Source organism: Myotis daubentonii, chromosome 2 (assembly GCF_963259705.1).
Source record: "Myotis daubentonii chromosome 2, mMyoDau2.1, whole genome shotgun sequence".
NCBI lineage: Eukaryota > Metazoa > Chordata > Mammalia > Chiroptera > Vespertilionidae > Myotis > Myotis daubentonii.
The window spans coordinates 181,151,697-181,168,684 of NC_081841.1; the positions used below are offsets into that span (position 1 = coordinate 181,151,697).

Consider the following 16,988-nt stretch of genomic DNA (forward strand, 5'->3'; position numbering starts at 1 on the left):
GTTTTTTATTTCCCTTTGAAGTCCAGCAAAACTAAATTCTTACACTTTTCCAAACATTGTTCTTTAAAAAAAAAAAAAAAACCTGTCATTTTTTTGCCTTGAACAGAAATTCTTCTAGAACAGAACTCAGGCATCATCTCCTTACTAATCTTCAAGTTGCCACCTCAATAGTTAATTGCTCCCTCCTCTGTGCTACTTCTGTGCTTTATGCTGCCTTCTACAACTCCGTCTATCCAACTGAAATATATGCTTACATACACGCCTCTGCTAATAGACTGTAAACTCCTTGAAGACAGGGTTTATCATTTAGCTACCTAATCTCAATGCCAGCAGTGTCTGACACTTGGCAGATTTCTTCAACCCTAAACGTCATCTATAATAATAAAAGCATGATATGCTAATTAGACCAGAAGTCCTTCCAGACATCCTTCCAGATGAAGCCAGGGCTGCAAGGGAAGCCCAGGTCCCGGGTGCCAGAGGGAAGCCGGTGCCGGCAGCCGGGGGAAGGAAGGCCTACTCTTGAATGAATTTCATGCATCAGGCCTCTGGTTCTTATATAATGTCATCAAATTTTCACTGCCTGATATTCCACCTATTAGATATCTATTTACATCAGGGTGGAGAACGTCTGGCCCACAGGCCGTAACAGGCCTGTGAAATCATTTGGTCTGGCCCTGCCAAGGCAACTGCAGGCGGGACTTGAAATTCAATAAGTCTAGGAGCTTTTTTCATAGCAACATAAATTTATATTAAGTGAATTATATAAGTGAATTATGTTATAAATATCCAAATGGCCCTTGGCACAAAGAGGTCCCCCACCCCTGATTTAGATTAACACACATTCTTCCTATATTTAAAAAGGACTACTACTGCCCGGCGGCGTGGTTCAGTGGCTAAGTGTCCATCTATGAACCAGGTAGTGGTTTGATTCCAGTCAGGGTACATGCCTGCGGTTGCAGGCTCAATCCCCAGTGCGAGGCGTGCAGTAGCCAACCAATCCATGATTCTTTCTCATCATTGATGTTTCTATCTCTCTATCCCTCTCCCTTCCTCTCTGAAAACAATAAACACATATATATATATATAAGGGAGGAGCCCGTGTTTCAGCTCTCCCAGGCACGGAGGTGCTCCACCTGGCTTTACCTGCCTTCACATACTCATATATATGTGTGTGTGTGTATATATATATATTTTAAAGGACTATACTACCTCATATTAACTGTACAAGTGCTTTTCCAACATCTAACTAAAATCAATTTTAAAACAAGGACTGCCGGGGTCCAGCCCCAGCGGGTCCAGGGGTCCCCAAAGGTGTAGACGGAGTCGGCGAAGAAGGAATGACACGGAGACAGCGTTCAGTTGATCAGCAACCTAGCCAGGATCTCCAGCCAAGTTCTGGTCTCGATCTCCAGAGAGGTTCTGCTCAGGTTCTCCAGTCAGGTTCAGTCACCAGGTTCTAGTCAGGCTCTCCTGCCAATCTCCGCAGTCAGGTTCAGTCCAGGATCCCCTGCCATGCTCTCTCGCCAGGCTCTGCCTCCAGGCTCCGAGGCCAGTCCCAGTCCAGGATCCTCCGGCATGCTCTCGCCAGCGAAGTTCTTCTGTCTCTAGAGAACGTTCTGTGTAGGTTCTGTGCCTAGGCTCTGTCTCTCTTGGTCCTGTCTTCCAAGCCCTGTCTCTGAAGTTCTGTCTTATAAGTTCTATATCTTGCTGTCTTGTTACATCTGTATTTATACCAGTTGATTTTAATCCTGTCAATTTCTATTCCAAAGGTTAGGGCGTTTCTTATCTCCATTCCAGGGAGTAAAGATTATGTAGCTTAAGCATGATTGTTCATAGTTAAAGTGATTAGTTACCCGCCTGGCACTTAGTTGAGGGGTTTTATTCCCTCCCTAACTTCAGGGGAAAATCCCTACCTGGGGATTCAACCTTTCTCGGAGAGGTGACCTTGGTTAAAACACAGCGCCAAGAAGGTGAGCAAACATATTAAGAACAGTATGCCATATATGCCAGGTCCCTTGAAACAGCAAGGATGGACCGGCTCCCGGCAAAGGACTAGGAAATTTAAGTGAGAACTTTTGAAACCTACTAAAGGGATGTAGGAAAGAGGGCACCACACTGGAGACATGGTATCAAGAAGGCATCAAAGGATGGAGGAGAAGGGGACTGGAAGTACAGTGAGGACCAGCACAGCACAGCAGACCAGTCTGAACTCGGATATATTGCAGGGGACCAGCCCTGCACCAAGAGTAAAGAAAATTCTTCTTTCTCTTCCAACTCGCTTCCTGCCTTCAGAACCAGGAACTTAACTCATAGCATTATAGTTTCGTTAGGCTTTTCAAGCCTAGCCTCTCAACTTAACCACCATTTATAAACTAATTTCTACAAGAAAACACACTGGATTTCTAACTAATGAACTCAAAAATGAAGTCTGAAACACAGGAACTACCCATAATTTAAATGTTATTTCTGACACACACAAAAATTTGCTTTTTTTTGCATCAAATTATAACAATGGTGATCAAGTGAGTAAATTACAATCAAAATATTGATGTGTCCCTTGTTAATTTTTCAGTTTTATAAAATACTATAAGGTAAATGGTCAAATTCTTCCGTTAGAGTTTCTCAGCTTAAAATAGCAACAATATTTATGACACAGTCTGACAACACTTCCTGTTTTTCTTTAATTGTACTTCTATCCAACAAGTTTTCATTTCCGTGTTACTCTCATAAGAGTTAAACAAGTACCTAAAAAAAATCTTTCATTTGAATAAAGAAAAAAAGCAAATGTGGTCTAGCAAAATTCAGAAATGCTAAATTCTCATGTTATTACCTTATATTTCTCAAGTTTTTCTATTCATTTTATATATAAATGGTACAAGGGCACTAACAGGTCCATGCCCTTTACCCAAAATCCTGGAAATCAACTGTTTTTCATAACTCCTTAGAGGGAAGATCTAAGAGCCCATTTGGCAGGAACATCTGAGCGCCGTGGGACGGATGCCTTCTCAGTGCTCCAGCCACAGGCTGCTCCAGGCAACCTGGAGTCCAGTGTCCCGTCTTCAATGCTGGCGTTACTGCCAGCAGTCCCTCACTAGGGTATGCACCTTGAAACATGTATGCCCGGTATGTTATTATTTCAATGACTATGCCCCTCAGTTAAAATGCATTCACTATGAAATTGTTAAAAAGCAGACTGGTCCCATTTGGGGGTAAATGTTCATTCAGCAGCAATTTTAAGTCACAATATTTGTGCCTCTCATAGTCCTGCAAATTTCCATATCTTCTACACTTTTTCATCAAACAGAACGACTATAAAGAAACAGAAAAGAAATAAAAGCTATTCCAGAACTGGAATATTCATCACATATACAGTGTATTCATCTGAAGGACAATTAAGAAGAACATAATTCAGGCAGGCGGAATTCCCTATTCATCTTCTTCAGGCCCTTTAATTAACAGCCCAGAGGTGGCCCAGAAAGGAGAGTGGTTACACACACACACACACACACACACACACACACGCAGTCTTTGTGGACCCCAGTCCACACACAGTGTCCTCTGGGCAAGGAGCAAGGAGCACAAGGTGTATTTGTAATACCACTGGGCTAGCTTATCAATGTAAGCAAAGCAATTAACTACAAAAACCTCACTAAATAACAGTAACAGTGTTTTCCAATAATAATGTTAAGGGAGAGAAAGAATAATTTTTTTCTTTACCTAAAGAAAGCAGAGAAATTATTCTAACTAACACAGCCAAACAGGAATGTGTAACTGACTATAACTGTGTCCTAAAGATGAGACATGCCTTTCATTAAAGGAGGCCAAGGTAAGTCAGTTAAGACATTAAAACAACCATTAGGAGCCCTGACTGGTTTGGCTCAGTGGATAGAGCAATGGCCCATGGACTGAAAGGTCATGGGTTCGATTCCATTCAAGGACATGTACCTCAGTTGTAGGCTCGATCCCCAGGCCCAGTTGGGGGGAGTGTGAGGAGGCAACCAATCGATGTGTCTTTCTCACATTGACGTCTCTCTTTCCTCCCTTCCACTCTCTCTAAGAATCAATGGAAAAATATCCTTGGGTGAGAATTAACAACAACAGCAAAAGTAATAATAATAAATTAAAAGGCTAAAAATATTTTATCTGGATTAACTTTTCATTCCAATTATTTTTCAGGATGTTGACGATTTTGTTCCTTTTAGAAATAAAGAGGAAAAATGAATTCTGACCAGGAGCGATATGGCATGAGCTTCTTTTAGGCTACTTACTCATAAAGTCAGATTACAATACAAAAAAAAACCAAAATAACAGTTTTTATATGCACACACATGTGTACATAAGCATATATGTGCACACATATTTGGGAGCGGGTGGCTGAGAAAGCCTACCCTAAAGAAGCCATTTGCGCCACAGAAACAACAATTCATCTGAGGAGTCAGGTAGAGCTCTGGGGAAACTGCTTTTCAACTCAAAACTGTTGTAAATTGTGTGATCATGTGAAAATATGACTCTACTTCATGCCTATGGGGAGAACTTTCATCCCCCAATAGCTGGGGTCATGCCTTCAGGCTACTGGCACTAATGACCCAGACCCCTTTGGGAGTGCTGAGACCACCCCTATCACTAGGTGAGCACCCTTCAATCACATCCTAGCCTGCTTCACACACAGCCTGAGAAGGCCAGGAAATGAAGCAGTTTCACTTTTAAGTGCCTCGTTTTTTCTTGAAGACAATATGGAGGAAACCATTCTGAATGACATAAGCTGGGTTTTTAAAAAGACTTCAGATTCTTCACTGACAAAGGAAAGGAGTCCAAACCTCACAACTTCCTTCCCTGTCACAGTCCATCCCCTAAGTCTGCTTAATATGCCATTTACAAACCACAGAAAAATTACAATGACTTTTTTTTAAAAAAGTACCAACCCCCCCCCCCATAAATAAAAAATAAAAGAAAACCCTCAAATAAGCAAGTCTGGTAAGATCAACGTCTAGCCAATTGCAGTGCACTCTAATAAAAGACTGCTAATAAAGACTTTTTAAAATTAAAAATCAAATCAGACATCCCAAACATTAAAAGGTCTACTGATCCAGAATATTTTTCCCAGTTCAGATACACACACACACACGTGTGTAAAATCTTCAACTAAGGGTTAACAGGACAATTTCAAGAAAAGGAAGGCAAGGCTGCCCAAAGAGAGTCCATTCATTTCCTAACTGGAACCTCAACCCCAGCAGGTGCTCATCCAGGGGCCTGTGTCCTAACCATGAGGGGAAGCTGGCTGGTTGGTTGGTACAGGCCTTCTTTGAAGCTCCTTCCTTAAAATGCAATTAAGAAAAAGAGGCAACATGATATAAATAACTAACAGCTCACCAGGGGTTACCAGGCAAAGGAATCTGGGGGTATCCTGCAGGGGTGAGCAGGCTCTCAGAGGCAGGAGGAGCACAGGGAGATGAGGTGAGCTGACAGGAGAGGTGGTTGGAAAGCTGCCCGAAAGGAAGCTGGGTATTATTAACACAGACCCTTAATTTTAAGCTGGAGTTTATATCTGGTCAGAAAACAGCAGGAAGCCACCAAATGTTCTTGAGCAGGGAGTGACATGGCAAAAACTAGTTAGTGTGGAAGCTCATCAGGTTCAGGGCTTTTGTTCTGGCTCAGGATTTTCCAGCGAAAGCACAGAACGCTAGCCCTAAGAGATGCATTTCTTAAAAAATAAGGTCCCAAGACCATAAAGACAACAGCCCCACACAGCTTATAACACATGCTGAAATAGTAAAGGCTCTAGCAATTCTTACATCAAAGCTCATTCAACTCCCAACGTTAGACCAGGGACTCCAGGTCGGTCTTCTGAAATACAAGCCACGGTCCCAAGCATGGTTTCCACTGAGCTGTTTCTCAAAGGGATCGCAGTAGTGTGCTCCGCAGCAGGGAGCAGTAGGGATTTAGGAGTTTTAATGTCCAATGCAGTGGTTCTCAAAGTGTGGCCCCTGAGGCAGTCACACATTAGAAAAACTTGTTAGAAACAAAAACCCCATCCCAGACCTATGATGAGGATAAACACTAAAATGTGAAAACCAGCCCTGACTGGTTTGGCTCAGTGGATAGAGCGTTGGCCTGTGGACTGAAGGGTCCCAGGTTCGATTCCAGTCACAGGCACCAAAAAATAAAAATAAAAATGTGAAAACCACTGTGCTAGATTTACAGGGGATTTTTTCAGTTAATATTGCTTCCCACTTCAAAACCATATGGGAATACCTGAAAGGCATAAACAGAAGCCAAAGGCTCCATGCCACTGTACAAGAGGGCCTGAGGGCTTTATCTCTAGACAGAATAGAGATAAAGGAAGAACAAGGAAAACATCTTAAAGTCTAAGTCACTTTCCCCCACACCCACAATACCAACTTCCAAGATGCCAATTAAAAATAATACTGGAACATGAACAAAATCTTTTTTAAAAATAAAAAAATAAAACAAACAGTGGAGCCCAGCCAGCGTGGCTTAGTGGTTGAGCATCTATCTATGATCCAGGAGGTCACAGTTCAATTCCTGGTCAGGGCACATGCCCTGGCTGTGGGCTCAATCCCCAGTGGGGGGGCGTGCAGGAGGCAGCCGATCAATGATTCTCTCTCATCATTAATGTTTCTATCACTCTCCCTCTCCCTTCCTCTCTGAAATCAATAAAAAAATGTATTTTTTAAACAGTGGAAATAAAAGTGCCTACAAATGCCACCAGTGACTAACCCTGAACTAGGTCGGTTTCACGGAAGCTGTATGCACAATGAAACAGAAGCCCATGGGGTGGAGGGTCAGGATCTGAGATGCTTGGTAGGAGGCATTCTGGTGTAGAGAAGCAAAAACCACAAACGCTTGCACCAAAAGTTAGAGCTCTGATACCAACTGGGGGCTGTTTTCTAGCTGAGGGCCCCTCCCTCCCCCACCCGCACTCCCACTCCCACTCCCACCATTAAGCTTTGTCATCTGTGAAACTAGTGTAACAGCCCAGCCCTATACAGAGGCTCTAGGACAATCCAAGGGCATAAGCAGCCTACCACAGGGCCTGGCCCTCAGGAGGAATGCAATAAAATGCAATTCCCTTCCTAGAAGGCTTCTACTATTCAGGTAACAGAGTGAACAGAAGGAAAAACAAATCCCCCCTACCAGTTGGAACTGCTGAGGAAGTAATTCTTTGTTCTTTTCTTTTTAAATTACCTCTCGTGAATGTTTGGTACAATGAAAGTTCACGAACACACTAACGTTCAAACAATACCTTCTTCAGCAGGTTCTCAGTTCATCAGGAGTTCAGGTAGCAATTTAACTACTTTGAATTAACCACTCTGACAATGACTGTAAAATTCTATAAACCTGTGCCTACAATAGCTGCTGGCTAGCACCTAATCCCCAAGTTCTTTCATTTTCACTCAGCGGTTTATCGCTGTAAATTTCTACCCAATAAAAGTGCTTTGTTCTTATGTAGGAAACCATTTTAAGGCAGTATCCCAAAGAGCAGCTTTTCCTGCTTCTATCTGCACCCTTGAGTCATTCATCCATCCTGTCAAGTGTGTAAGGCACAGTGCTGTTCAGTGCCCCAGCTTGTGCCGGGGCACTGAGCATAGAGACGCCCCTCTCCATTCCTGAGTCTGCAATCCTTTGACCAGCAGCAAACTGGACTGCCACACGGGCTCCTGAACCCACCCTGGCAAGCTATTCAACATCCGCTGTGCACCTGTGCTCAAGTCCTATGCTGACAGCCACAAAACATACAGCCATGGCTAACCCGGCCCCCGCCACCCTCCCAAGAAGCAGACATCAATTCTGGACTATTGGCTGAGCCCCCAAAACATCAATCAACTTAAGCAAATGTTTCTCCAAAGAGGGCTCCTTGAAACGGTCCTGTGCGCGCCAGATCTTGGGACCAGTAAATGAGACAGAATGGAGAAAAGGGGGTTCTCGGTCCAAGTTAGGGGGGTAGAGGTCACTGACTGTTAAAGATGCGGAGAAACAAGCACAGGTTTATACGGCTGCTTACTTACAGAGAGAAAACAAGGTGCAATCTCCAACGATGGGAGAGAACAGTGTGGCTGAAGAGTCCTTCCCCACCCTCAGGCCCCAAGCAGTCCTGACCTTGGAATGCAAATTCTACTCATTGCAAAGAACTTGTATGCATAAATGCATAACCCATGAACACAGACAAGAAGGTGATGAGGGCCTGGGGTGGGCTAGCAGGATAGAAGGGGTCCATGGGAGAAAAGGGGGTCATATATAATACTTTCAACAATAGATTTTAAAAATGAAGGGGGGGGATAGAACTTTCACTTTTAAAAAATTCTATTCATTCATTCACTTATAAATTGAAGAACAGTGACTTCCAGATAGAGAGCATGAGCATCTATTTTGGTTAATCCTAAAATCCCACTAAAGAGGGTTTTCTTAAAAGACTAACCCTCTGTGTACAAGAAGGGGAGAGAAGAGCAACAGCAATGAAATTCCAGAAGCTGCAAAGTGGGTAGTGGGGAAAAAAGATGGAGAGGAGAAAACTAATGCTCATCAAGAAGTGGAGAAAGCAGAGTCAACTCTGTCCAGTGCCGAACCAAATCCCTAAAACTCAGGAACTGGCAGCACAGGTGCCTCTGGAAGGGAGCACCTACAATGAGGAGAAGTTAAAGAAGTGGTCAGATATTGGACTGCCTTCCCCACTCCTCACACCAGACAACTGATTCATGCCTCCCCTATCGAGGAAACCACTGAAAGCATATTCCCTGGAAAGGAAAGCTGAGGGTTTCTGGAACAGAATGAAGCCACATAAGACACTTGTGCTCACACTGTCCTTTCCCTCCATCCAGTGCTCAGGTGGGCATAAGGCCTCAGGCCAGAGAAGGGACTAGGCATCAGCTTGAGGGGTACATCAAGGGTGAGCAAGGACCACCAGTCCAGGAGCAGGTCAGAAGGTTCCAGGGAAGGCTTTCAGAAGATGTGTATAAAAAGCTAAAAGAAACTGACATAAGCCATTCCTCAATTCTCCAGTCCAGTAGGAGCACCTGACATTGAGGAGACAGAGGGAAACTAGATAGGGACTGGGACCATTTGGGGCGGGATAGAACCGGGAACCCAACTAGGCAGAGTTACTAAGGCACTCCAACTGGGCTGGAAAGGAAGGGTGCCTGTGGGAGACATGAGCTTTAAAATGTATGAATGTTGCAAAGGCAGGCAGCTTGCAGATTACCAATCACAAAGATGTTATAAACCTATCTCAAAGATGTTACTAAGGCAAAATTCTTTGAAAGGACTAATCAGCAACTAACAAGTATATACACAAAAAAGCCATGCGCTTCCTGCTTCTCACCACCCCTGCCCCCCAGCTAGATTCTTGGGTTGATGCACTCCCCTGCGCCCACATGTTTATGGACATGTGGGCCTCCACACACAGATTAATACACTTTAACACCCGGCTGTAACATGGAAAGCAAGCTCAGAACACTGGCCTGCTCCTGGAACCCCAGCTGCACCTTTTCCAGGACTGGCCTCCTTCAATAAACTTTGGTTCCCTTTCGTGTGTGGCTTCATTCTTCAATGTCATACGACAACAAACTCAGATTCAAACAGCCCACACACTGGTTTCAACATCTCCATGCTTAAAAAAGCCTCATTCGAGGGCTGAGATTTCCAACCCACTCTGACATGAGTGGACATCTGAAGGCAGCCTCTATCACAAAAGGACAGACCAAAGCAGTCCAGAAGGTCCAACATCCAAATAACAGAGTTTAACACATTAAGCGCCCAGCCTGTTTTGTCTTCTGGACGGAAAGTACATATAGTGTCAGTCACCAGTGACTGACATGCGCTTAACGTGTTAAGAAAAGAGAGAACATGTGAGGACACAGCAATAAGACACTGTCAATGAACAAGGGTTCTCACCAGAAACTAAATCTGTCAGTACCTTGATCTCAGACTTCCCAGCCCCCGAACTGTGAGAAAGAAATGTTGGCTAAGCCACCCAGTCTAAGATATTTTGTTACAGCTACCAGAACTAAGTACATTACAAAAAACAACTTCCAAAAGAGATCTGAAAAGTAATCCTGGTTTACTAATGGCTGGGCTGTGAATACTGTTTACACAGTCACATTAATGTTCACACTGATCTAACCAAAGTTACAATGTAACTATATGGGTAGAGGAAGGGGAGACAACAGGAGAGTGAAGGAGGCAAGAAGAGAACTAAATCCTCATCTTCAGAAGGGATGTCTGAAACAAGAAAAACAGTAACAGCAATCTTTATTATTCTTTATAATCAAAGGAGTAACAACAATCAGCTAAGAGAGATCAAAGGGGCTGCCTCTGGGGAGGAGAAAATGGAGGCAAGGGGAGTAACTGCTATCTTTCCAAGCAAACCTTATGAAGCCATCTGACTCTGTAAGACATATGTATAATTTCTTTAATAAAATATAAATTAAAATTCTAAATTTTTAAAATTTTATCAAAGGATTTGGGTCTACATGGTCCTTTCAAATCTTAAGGCCTACATGTCTTTTTAAAAGTAGAAAGAGACTTAAAATAATAGGAAGATAAACAGCTACATATTTGGTAAGCATTAACATAAAACCTGAAATGTTCCCACAATTTATTCTGATACCAGGAGGGTGCTGACCAGGTAAGATTTCTTTTGCTGACAAAGAACCTTCCTGAGAACATAATGAAAGGTCCCTAAAGTCAACAAGGGGCTGTGCAGTTGTGCAGTTTAGGGGTGTGTACATAGACTGCTTTGTAATCCACAATTTGGGATGTTTTCTACTTTGTAGCAAACAAAGGTACAACTTGTTTTATTTTCTCTAATCTCAACCCTGGAAACCAGGGAGCCAAGTTTTAGATTAGGAAACTCATGTTTACCCCCAGGAGCCAGGTGTTGCAATAGCTATGTTTTTCTTTTTCTTTTCCCAAGAAAGAGTTTTAGATACACTGCAATGCAAAAACATGAATTATGGGAAATGACTGGTCCAATGACAGCAGTTGACTCTAAGCAGCAAGAGAGGGATATCACAGGGCAACTTCTATTTTCTTCACTCCTGCCAGATTCCATTCATGATAACAATGTTCAGCTAAAGCAGAAAAAAAGCCACAGAAGGCCTGGTTGGGTGTGGTCTGTTTCCTGCAGGTAGGAGTTTCCAAGCAGGCAACTCTGAATCACGGGGAGAAATCACCCAAGTAGAGAGTACAGTGAGTACAGCAGTATGTTTCTCAAGAGATCAAAGGACTCCTGACTCTGGCTCTAGGACTGAAAAAATACACACACTAGAAAGCAGCAGCAACTACCAACAGCCCCATTTCTTCAGCAACTACTCACACTACATCTAGAACCAAGGTCCTAGAAACACACAGTTCAACTGAAAAGCAAAGTCAACCTGCATCAAAGGAAATAAGTAAGCTCAGCTCCACTCCAGCAATAAGAGAATAAATAAATGAAGGACTATAAATAAATGAAAGACTCTAAAATGTTCATTGAGAGGTCAGATGACCAAGGCTTGGTCAGCCTTGTGAAAAGGTCCACATGGGCTAATCTGCTGGCACGGGGACCTGCAACCACTCACTCTTCTCCGCTCCTACTCTCACTGCCCTGAGGTTCCTTTGAGCTAAAGCACTACTGCTGCCTTCCAAACTGGCACGCGGCACTCGCCAGAATCCAGCTCCTTCCACCATTTCCTACCACAACTGGCCCTCCTTCCCTGGGCCTGAGATGCCCCTCCTCCCCCAGCCCGAGAACCAGCTCCCCAACCACAGCTAGCACCTCAGTTATTCATTTGAATCGGCCCTACTAGGCTGCTGAGGTCCTGAGGACAGGCCCAGAGGAGTTTCTCACCTGTACCTGCCATGGCTGCTGACAGCACACTCCTCAGACAAATGTGCTGCGTGAACTCGGGCTCCCCAGCGCTTTCCGACACTAGGCCCAATTCCCACAGTTCAACATTTCCCTCCAAGTGCTTTCAGAACCTACATCACAAATACCCTCATGTCCACACTGTAACATGCCAACCTTTCCCCACGGTGCCAATGGTAACAGGCTGAACATGGGGAGGCCTCTTCCATGGAAACAGGGGAAAAAACTACGGAAATGTGACACTAAGAGGGAAAAATAGGACAAGAGCACTTAAGCCACAATTAAATGCAGCTGTCCTTCTGTTTGCCTTCATTTCCCAGATTTTGCAGAGCACACAGGTTTCCCCAGGGTAAGCAAGAGCACTTGAGAAAAGCTCCCAATGCATCCAAACTGGCCATTAAAAGTCTTTCTCACTCTCCCCGCACAAAGGGGCGTTCTCAGGCAAAGGTTCCCCCAAGCAGCTAGAGAAATGGAAGGATGATGCCGACCAGGAGGAACTTTCCGTTTTCTAGCCATGTCTACACTTTGAAATGTGAGACTATCCTATACTTATGACATCCTTAAAACGTGCTAATTGAACTTAGGTCAAACTTAGGTCAAAACCACTCAGCTGTGAAATCAATTTAGTGTTGCAACCAGTTGTTTTTGTGTGTTTTTTTTTAAAAAAAAAAAAATACATCACACAACTACTTCACAAGTAGGAAGGACTAGGACTGTCTCCTAAAGCTTTTGTTTCAGGTGTTGATGTAAAATATATTTCTTACGGGGGTCATGGCCCAGAAAAGTTTAAAAGTGACTGATAAAATTCTGTAATAGAAATTTATAGACCAAATCTAATTCTTTTTAAATTACAATTTATGCAAACTATAAGCTGTTCAGTGCACTTGCCTGGAACTGATGCTTGATTTTCTTTTAATCTTAATTAAATTGAATGAAACGCCTCATGTTCAATGAAGGACAGGGTGTAGTTAAATCCACAAATCAACCTATTTCTTCATGTCTCCTTGTGGTTACTACATTCAGTTCATGATTTCTACACCCCCTTCCCCCCACCACTCATGTTAATATGAAACTGAGGTGTGGGAGGTAAAAAGGAAAGGCCCCTGGCAACCTCCATTAAACATTTATTTATAATGATAAGTCATTCAGATTTACAGCCATCAATCACCTAGGCCCTGGCACAAGACTGTTCAATAACAACTGATTGAATAAATAAAATATCGGTCTTAACTTCTAATTTCTTCAGCAAACCCAAGTTGGAATGAAATAAATGTTAAATTTCTGCAAAAGTAATGATAAAGCAATAATACATCATGGTAGGGAGTATGGCCTTAAAAGTAGAAAATAACCTGGTTTCAAGTCACAAATTTGCCACACAACACTATCTCACCTTCATCAGTTCAATGAGGCTCTGCTGGTTTCCACACCTAGATAATGGCATAGGTGATACCTACGCTTCAAGTGGTACCAGTAAGAATCAAGAGGCATAAAAATGATTTGCAAAACAGTGAAAAATTATGTTTCTACTAAAATGTCCTTTCATTCAGGTTTATTTTTTAAGCATCTTTGCCTAAGCTGCCAATGCACACTGATGCCTTTCTGAAATTTTTAAGTGAGCTCCTTATGAGCCCTGGTCAGGAGATGAGATAGGGGAAAAAAGGAAGGGACATGAGATGTATCAGGACAGGGCACAGGAGGGTTAGTAGTTCTGTTTTATCCTAGAGAACAGGCAAAGCCAGGCGTGCCTATAACGTAATCCTCAACAACTCTGAGGAAAGCCTCCCTGGGCAGCTGCTAATGCAAAGAAAATAAATGTGCTTGTTTTTGGGGGGGAGGGAGAATGTTCTTCCCCAAATGGCACACTAAAAACTATACAGTTTGTAGATGTACAACACAAATATAGTACCAAACAGTTTGTGGCTGTAAATGCTGGGATGACTGTCAGAAGTCACCTTTGCACTTCTGACACTGTAACAGCTGCAAATTCGGTTGTTTTAACCAAATAAAAACTCATCAGCTTTTATCCTGAAAAAGGAAAATAAAAACCGCTCCCTTGTAACATTACGTAGGAAATACACTATATTTACTTGAGAGGCAACGTTATTAAAGGAAATTCACCTTCTTTGCCCATGATTTAAAAATGTTGGTCCACACCCTTGAAGAAAAAAAATGAGGACAAAAAAAGTCTAAGACCTGATACCACCTGGTAACCATCCGATACTGACTTCAGGGCACCAGCCAGTGGGGCTTTAAGTACCTTTTCAAACTCTCTTTCCACAAAGGCTGAATACCTTGTGGTAAACACGAAGGGAGGCATTTGTGCTAGATTGCAACCTGATTAACAGTCTAACAGGAAGCATTTTTTTATCATTACAAGAGGGCCTTCTTGCTCTACTGGTCAGAAATAATTTTTCACCCAGTTCACCCTGCCTTCCCATTCAAACCAAACCAAAGCAGGAACTTTAGGAAATACCAAGAAGCCACATCTGATTTTCACCTAGCAGTCAGCGGAAGCTGAGTTCTTAAATGCCTGTTGAGTTTTAAACCTCTTTAGATGAGATTCAAGGGCAGTTTTCTTGAAGCACACTCTTCAGATACTAACTTTAACTGCTGCTCCTTTAAAAAAAAAAATACAAAACAAACAAAAAGAAAACCTTGGACTACAATTCTGGCAACATGATGTTACCATTTTTCTATTTCAAACCTGAACGGTGAAGTCCAGGTTTCTTTTTATGCTTTAAAAGAGAGAGAAAATGACCTATCTGCTGGGCAGAGGGGAACAGATTCCCGACTTCCAGGAGGCCGGGTCCCAGCCCGCAGGAGCGCAGGAAGGGCGCCTGGGCCGGCAGATGCCTCTCAGAGAAACAATCCGCTGGGGTACTGCGGCGGCTTCCTTGGGCTCACTCGCTAAACTAAACTGGGAGAACAGAACTTGAAGGACATGCCCTAACTACACGGAGATGTCAGTCCCCATCCCTTGGCCACCACTTATACACGCTGACCAATGTGACACATCAGCCGAGGATGGTGATTGTGTTTTTTCAAAAAGGCCAAAAACAGCCCCCGAAGGAGGAAAGCTTGGGTGCATCCGCGTACATTAGGAATTCACCCCCTCCCCCCAAAAAGTCAGCGGCAGGCCAAGAGGCCACCCAGGACCAGCGGAGAGGTGTCCCGGGGAGGAACTCGTCTGGATCCCATCCAGCCTCGACGTCCACCAGCCCAGCGCCCCGGGCTCGGCGGGTCGGCCCCGGCTCGGGGCCCACGGGTTCCCGCTCCCGGTTTCCAGGCTCGCACTTTCCCGGCCGTCGGCACCGGAGGAAACGCGCGGAACAAGCGCACTGCGAGCGGGGCCGGCAGCTGCACCTTCCTGCACCCCACCCTCCGCCGCCGCCCGGCCCGGACTGGTCGCCGCGCGCCCCGGGCTCCCCTCCCGCCGCAACTCACGGCCGGCTCCTCGGGAGGGGAGGGGAGGGGAGGGGGCCTCCGCCGCCCGCCGCCCCCCGCCCCCTGCCGTGCGCAGGGCCCGGGGACGGCGCCGGGGCCTCCAAGGGCACTTCCCCCCGCTCTCCCTCCTCCCCGGGGGCTGGGGCCGCGCCGGGCCTGCGCTCGGAGACGCGGGGGGCAGAGGGGAGCGCGGAGGGCGAGGCGGCCCGCACCCCACCGGCGCCCCGCATCCCCCCCCCCTACCACCACCGCGACTCGGAGCCAGCGAGGGCCGCCTCCAGGCCGCAGCCCCAGGCCCGAGAGCGCGGCGCCGCGCAGGGGCGCCCGGGGGGCCGGCGCGACCCCGGAAGGGGCGGCGTGGGGGGCCGTGCGGACACCGGCAAGTTCCCCGCTTCCGCCCCGGCCCGCGCATCCCTCCCGCCTCCTCCCTCGGCGCCGGCCCCTGCCTACCTGCATGCCGGGCAGGCCCGACTGCACCGGGGAGTGCGCCATGGCGCTCGGGACGGCCGCTTCCTGGGACGGGGCGGCCGGGCCGCGGCGATTCGCGCGGGCGACCAGGCCCGCGGGCCACGCGCAGCCCTCGGGCGGCGGGGGCGGCCGGCCAAGCCCGAGTGCGGCTTCGGCGGGGCCGGCGGGAGCCCGAGGCCACCGCAGCCCCCGCGGGTCCCGGCCGGACGGTGGCTCAGCGGCGGGGTCCGGCGGCGGGCGGCGTCTCCATGCACGGCGCCCGGGGCGGCTGCGAGGGGCGCGGGGCCTCGGCGCGAGCTGCTCGGCGGGAGCCCGGCGGCCTGGAGCCGGAGTGGGCGCGCACAGACGGCCGAGCCCGCGAGCGCCGCGCCCCGCCCCGCCGGCCCCCGCGCCCGCCTCCGCGGCCCGGCCGGGGACCCCGCCCCGCGCTTCCGGGAGGGGGAGGAGGCTCCGGCCCCGGCGCCCTAGGCCCTCCGCCTGCGCCGCCGCCTGCCGGCCTGGCAGGGACCCGAGCGTCGCTGCGAGCGGCTCCCGCCCCCGGGGGTGGACCGGGGAGGAGGGCGCTGGGTGCGGGGAGGGCACCTCAGCCAGTCCGCCCGGCGCGGGGAGGGGGCCTGGGCTGGGCCCGGTAGGAGCTTAGGAAGTCTGGCCGGGCAGGCGCAGGTTCCTACCAACTCTTACTCTGCCATCTTCCTCCAGCTCTCCAAGCTAGCCCCCCTGCACCGCAGTCCCCCTGTCCGCCTGCCCCCCAGCCCCCCCCCTGCCCGGGGCATGGGCTGGGGCGACCTCCCCTCCCCCAGCGCAGACTGTGGGCCTGGAGACCTCGAGGAAGAGTGCCTGGCCGGCCGGCCGGGCGGTGCAGAACTACCAGGGCAGAGCTGCTTGGGTGTCTCCGTGAAGTTTGCAACCGACCCAAGGAGGAAACCGAGAGGGAGAGTCCGGGAGCTGTGGGTTCCCAGCGCTTTAGCCACTTGAAAGCAGCCCCGCTTGGAATGTGGAGCGGTGAGGGTGCTGAACCCCACCGTGGCCGGGTCGCTGGGCTCCTGTGGGTCCGAGGCCCAAGCGTCCACCACGAGAAGGAAAAAACGGAGGGAGGGGCGGGGAGGAAGGGAGGACAATCGAAGGAAACGTGTCTAGACTTTCCCCAGCCCTCTCCCTCTTTCCGCTGCCTGCAAAAGCTCTGCCTCCACCTTTTAATCCCCTGTTCTCCAAC

The 16,988-nt window shown here is 47.2% G+C and overlaps 1 protein-coding gene across 5 annotated transcripts in view; it reads right to left on the reverse strand.

The window, feature by feature from the left end:
• STK24 (serine/threonine kinase 24) overlaps positions 1–16,157 on the reverse strand; it is a 103,810-nt gene extending 87,653 nt beyond the window's left edge. Inside the window, exons 1-2 of one of the 5 annotated variants that reach the window (XM_059685022.1) lie at positions 15,758–16,157; positions 3,946–4,053 (exon numbers count right to left, since the gene is read on the reverse strand). In XM_059685022.1, the coding sequence (XP_059541005.1) occupies positions 3,946–4,053; positions 15,758–15,799 (150 nt within the window). In that variant the 5' untranslated portion in view covers positions 15,800–16,157. The remainder of the gene's footprint in view (positions 1–3,945; positions 4,054–15,757) is intronic. The other 4 variants (XM_059685019.1, XM_059685018.1, XM_059685021.1 and 1 more) reach the window with 4 other exon arrangements.
• Between the last annotated feature and the right edge of the window lie 831 nt (positions 16,158–16,988).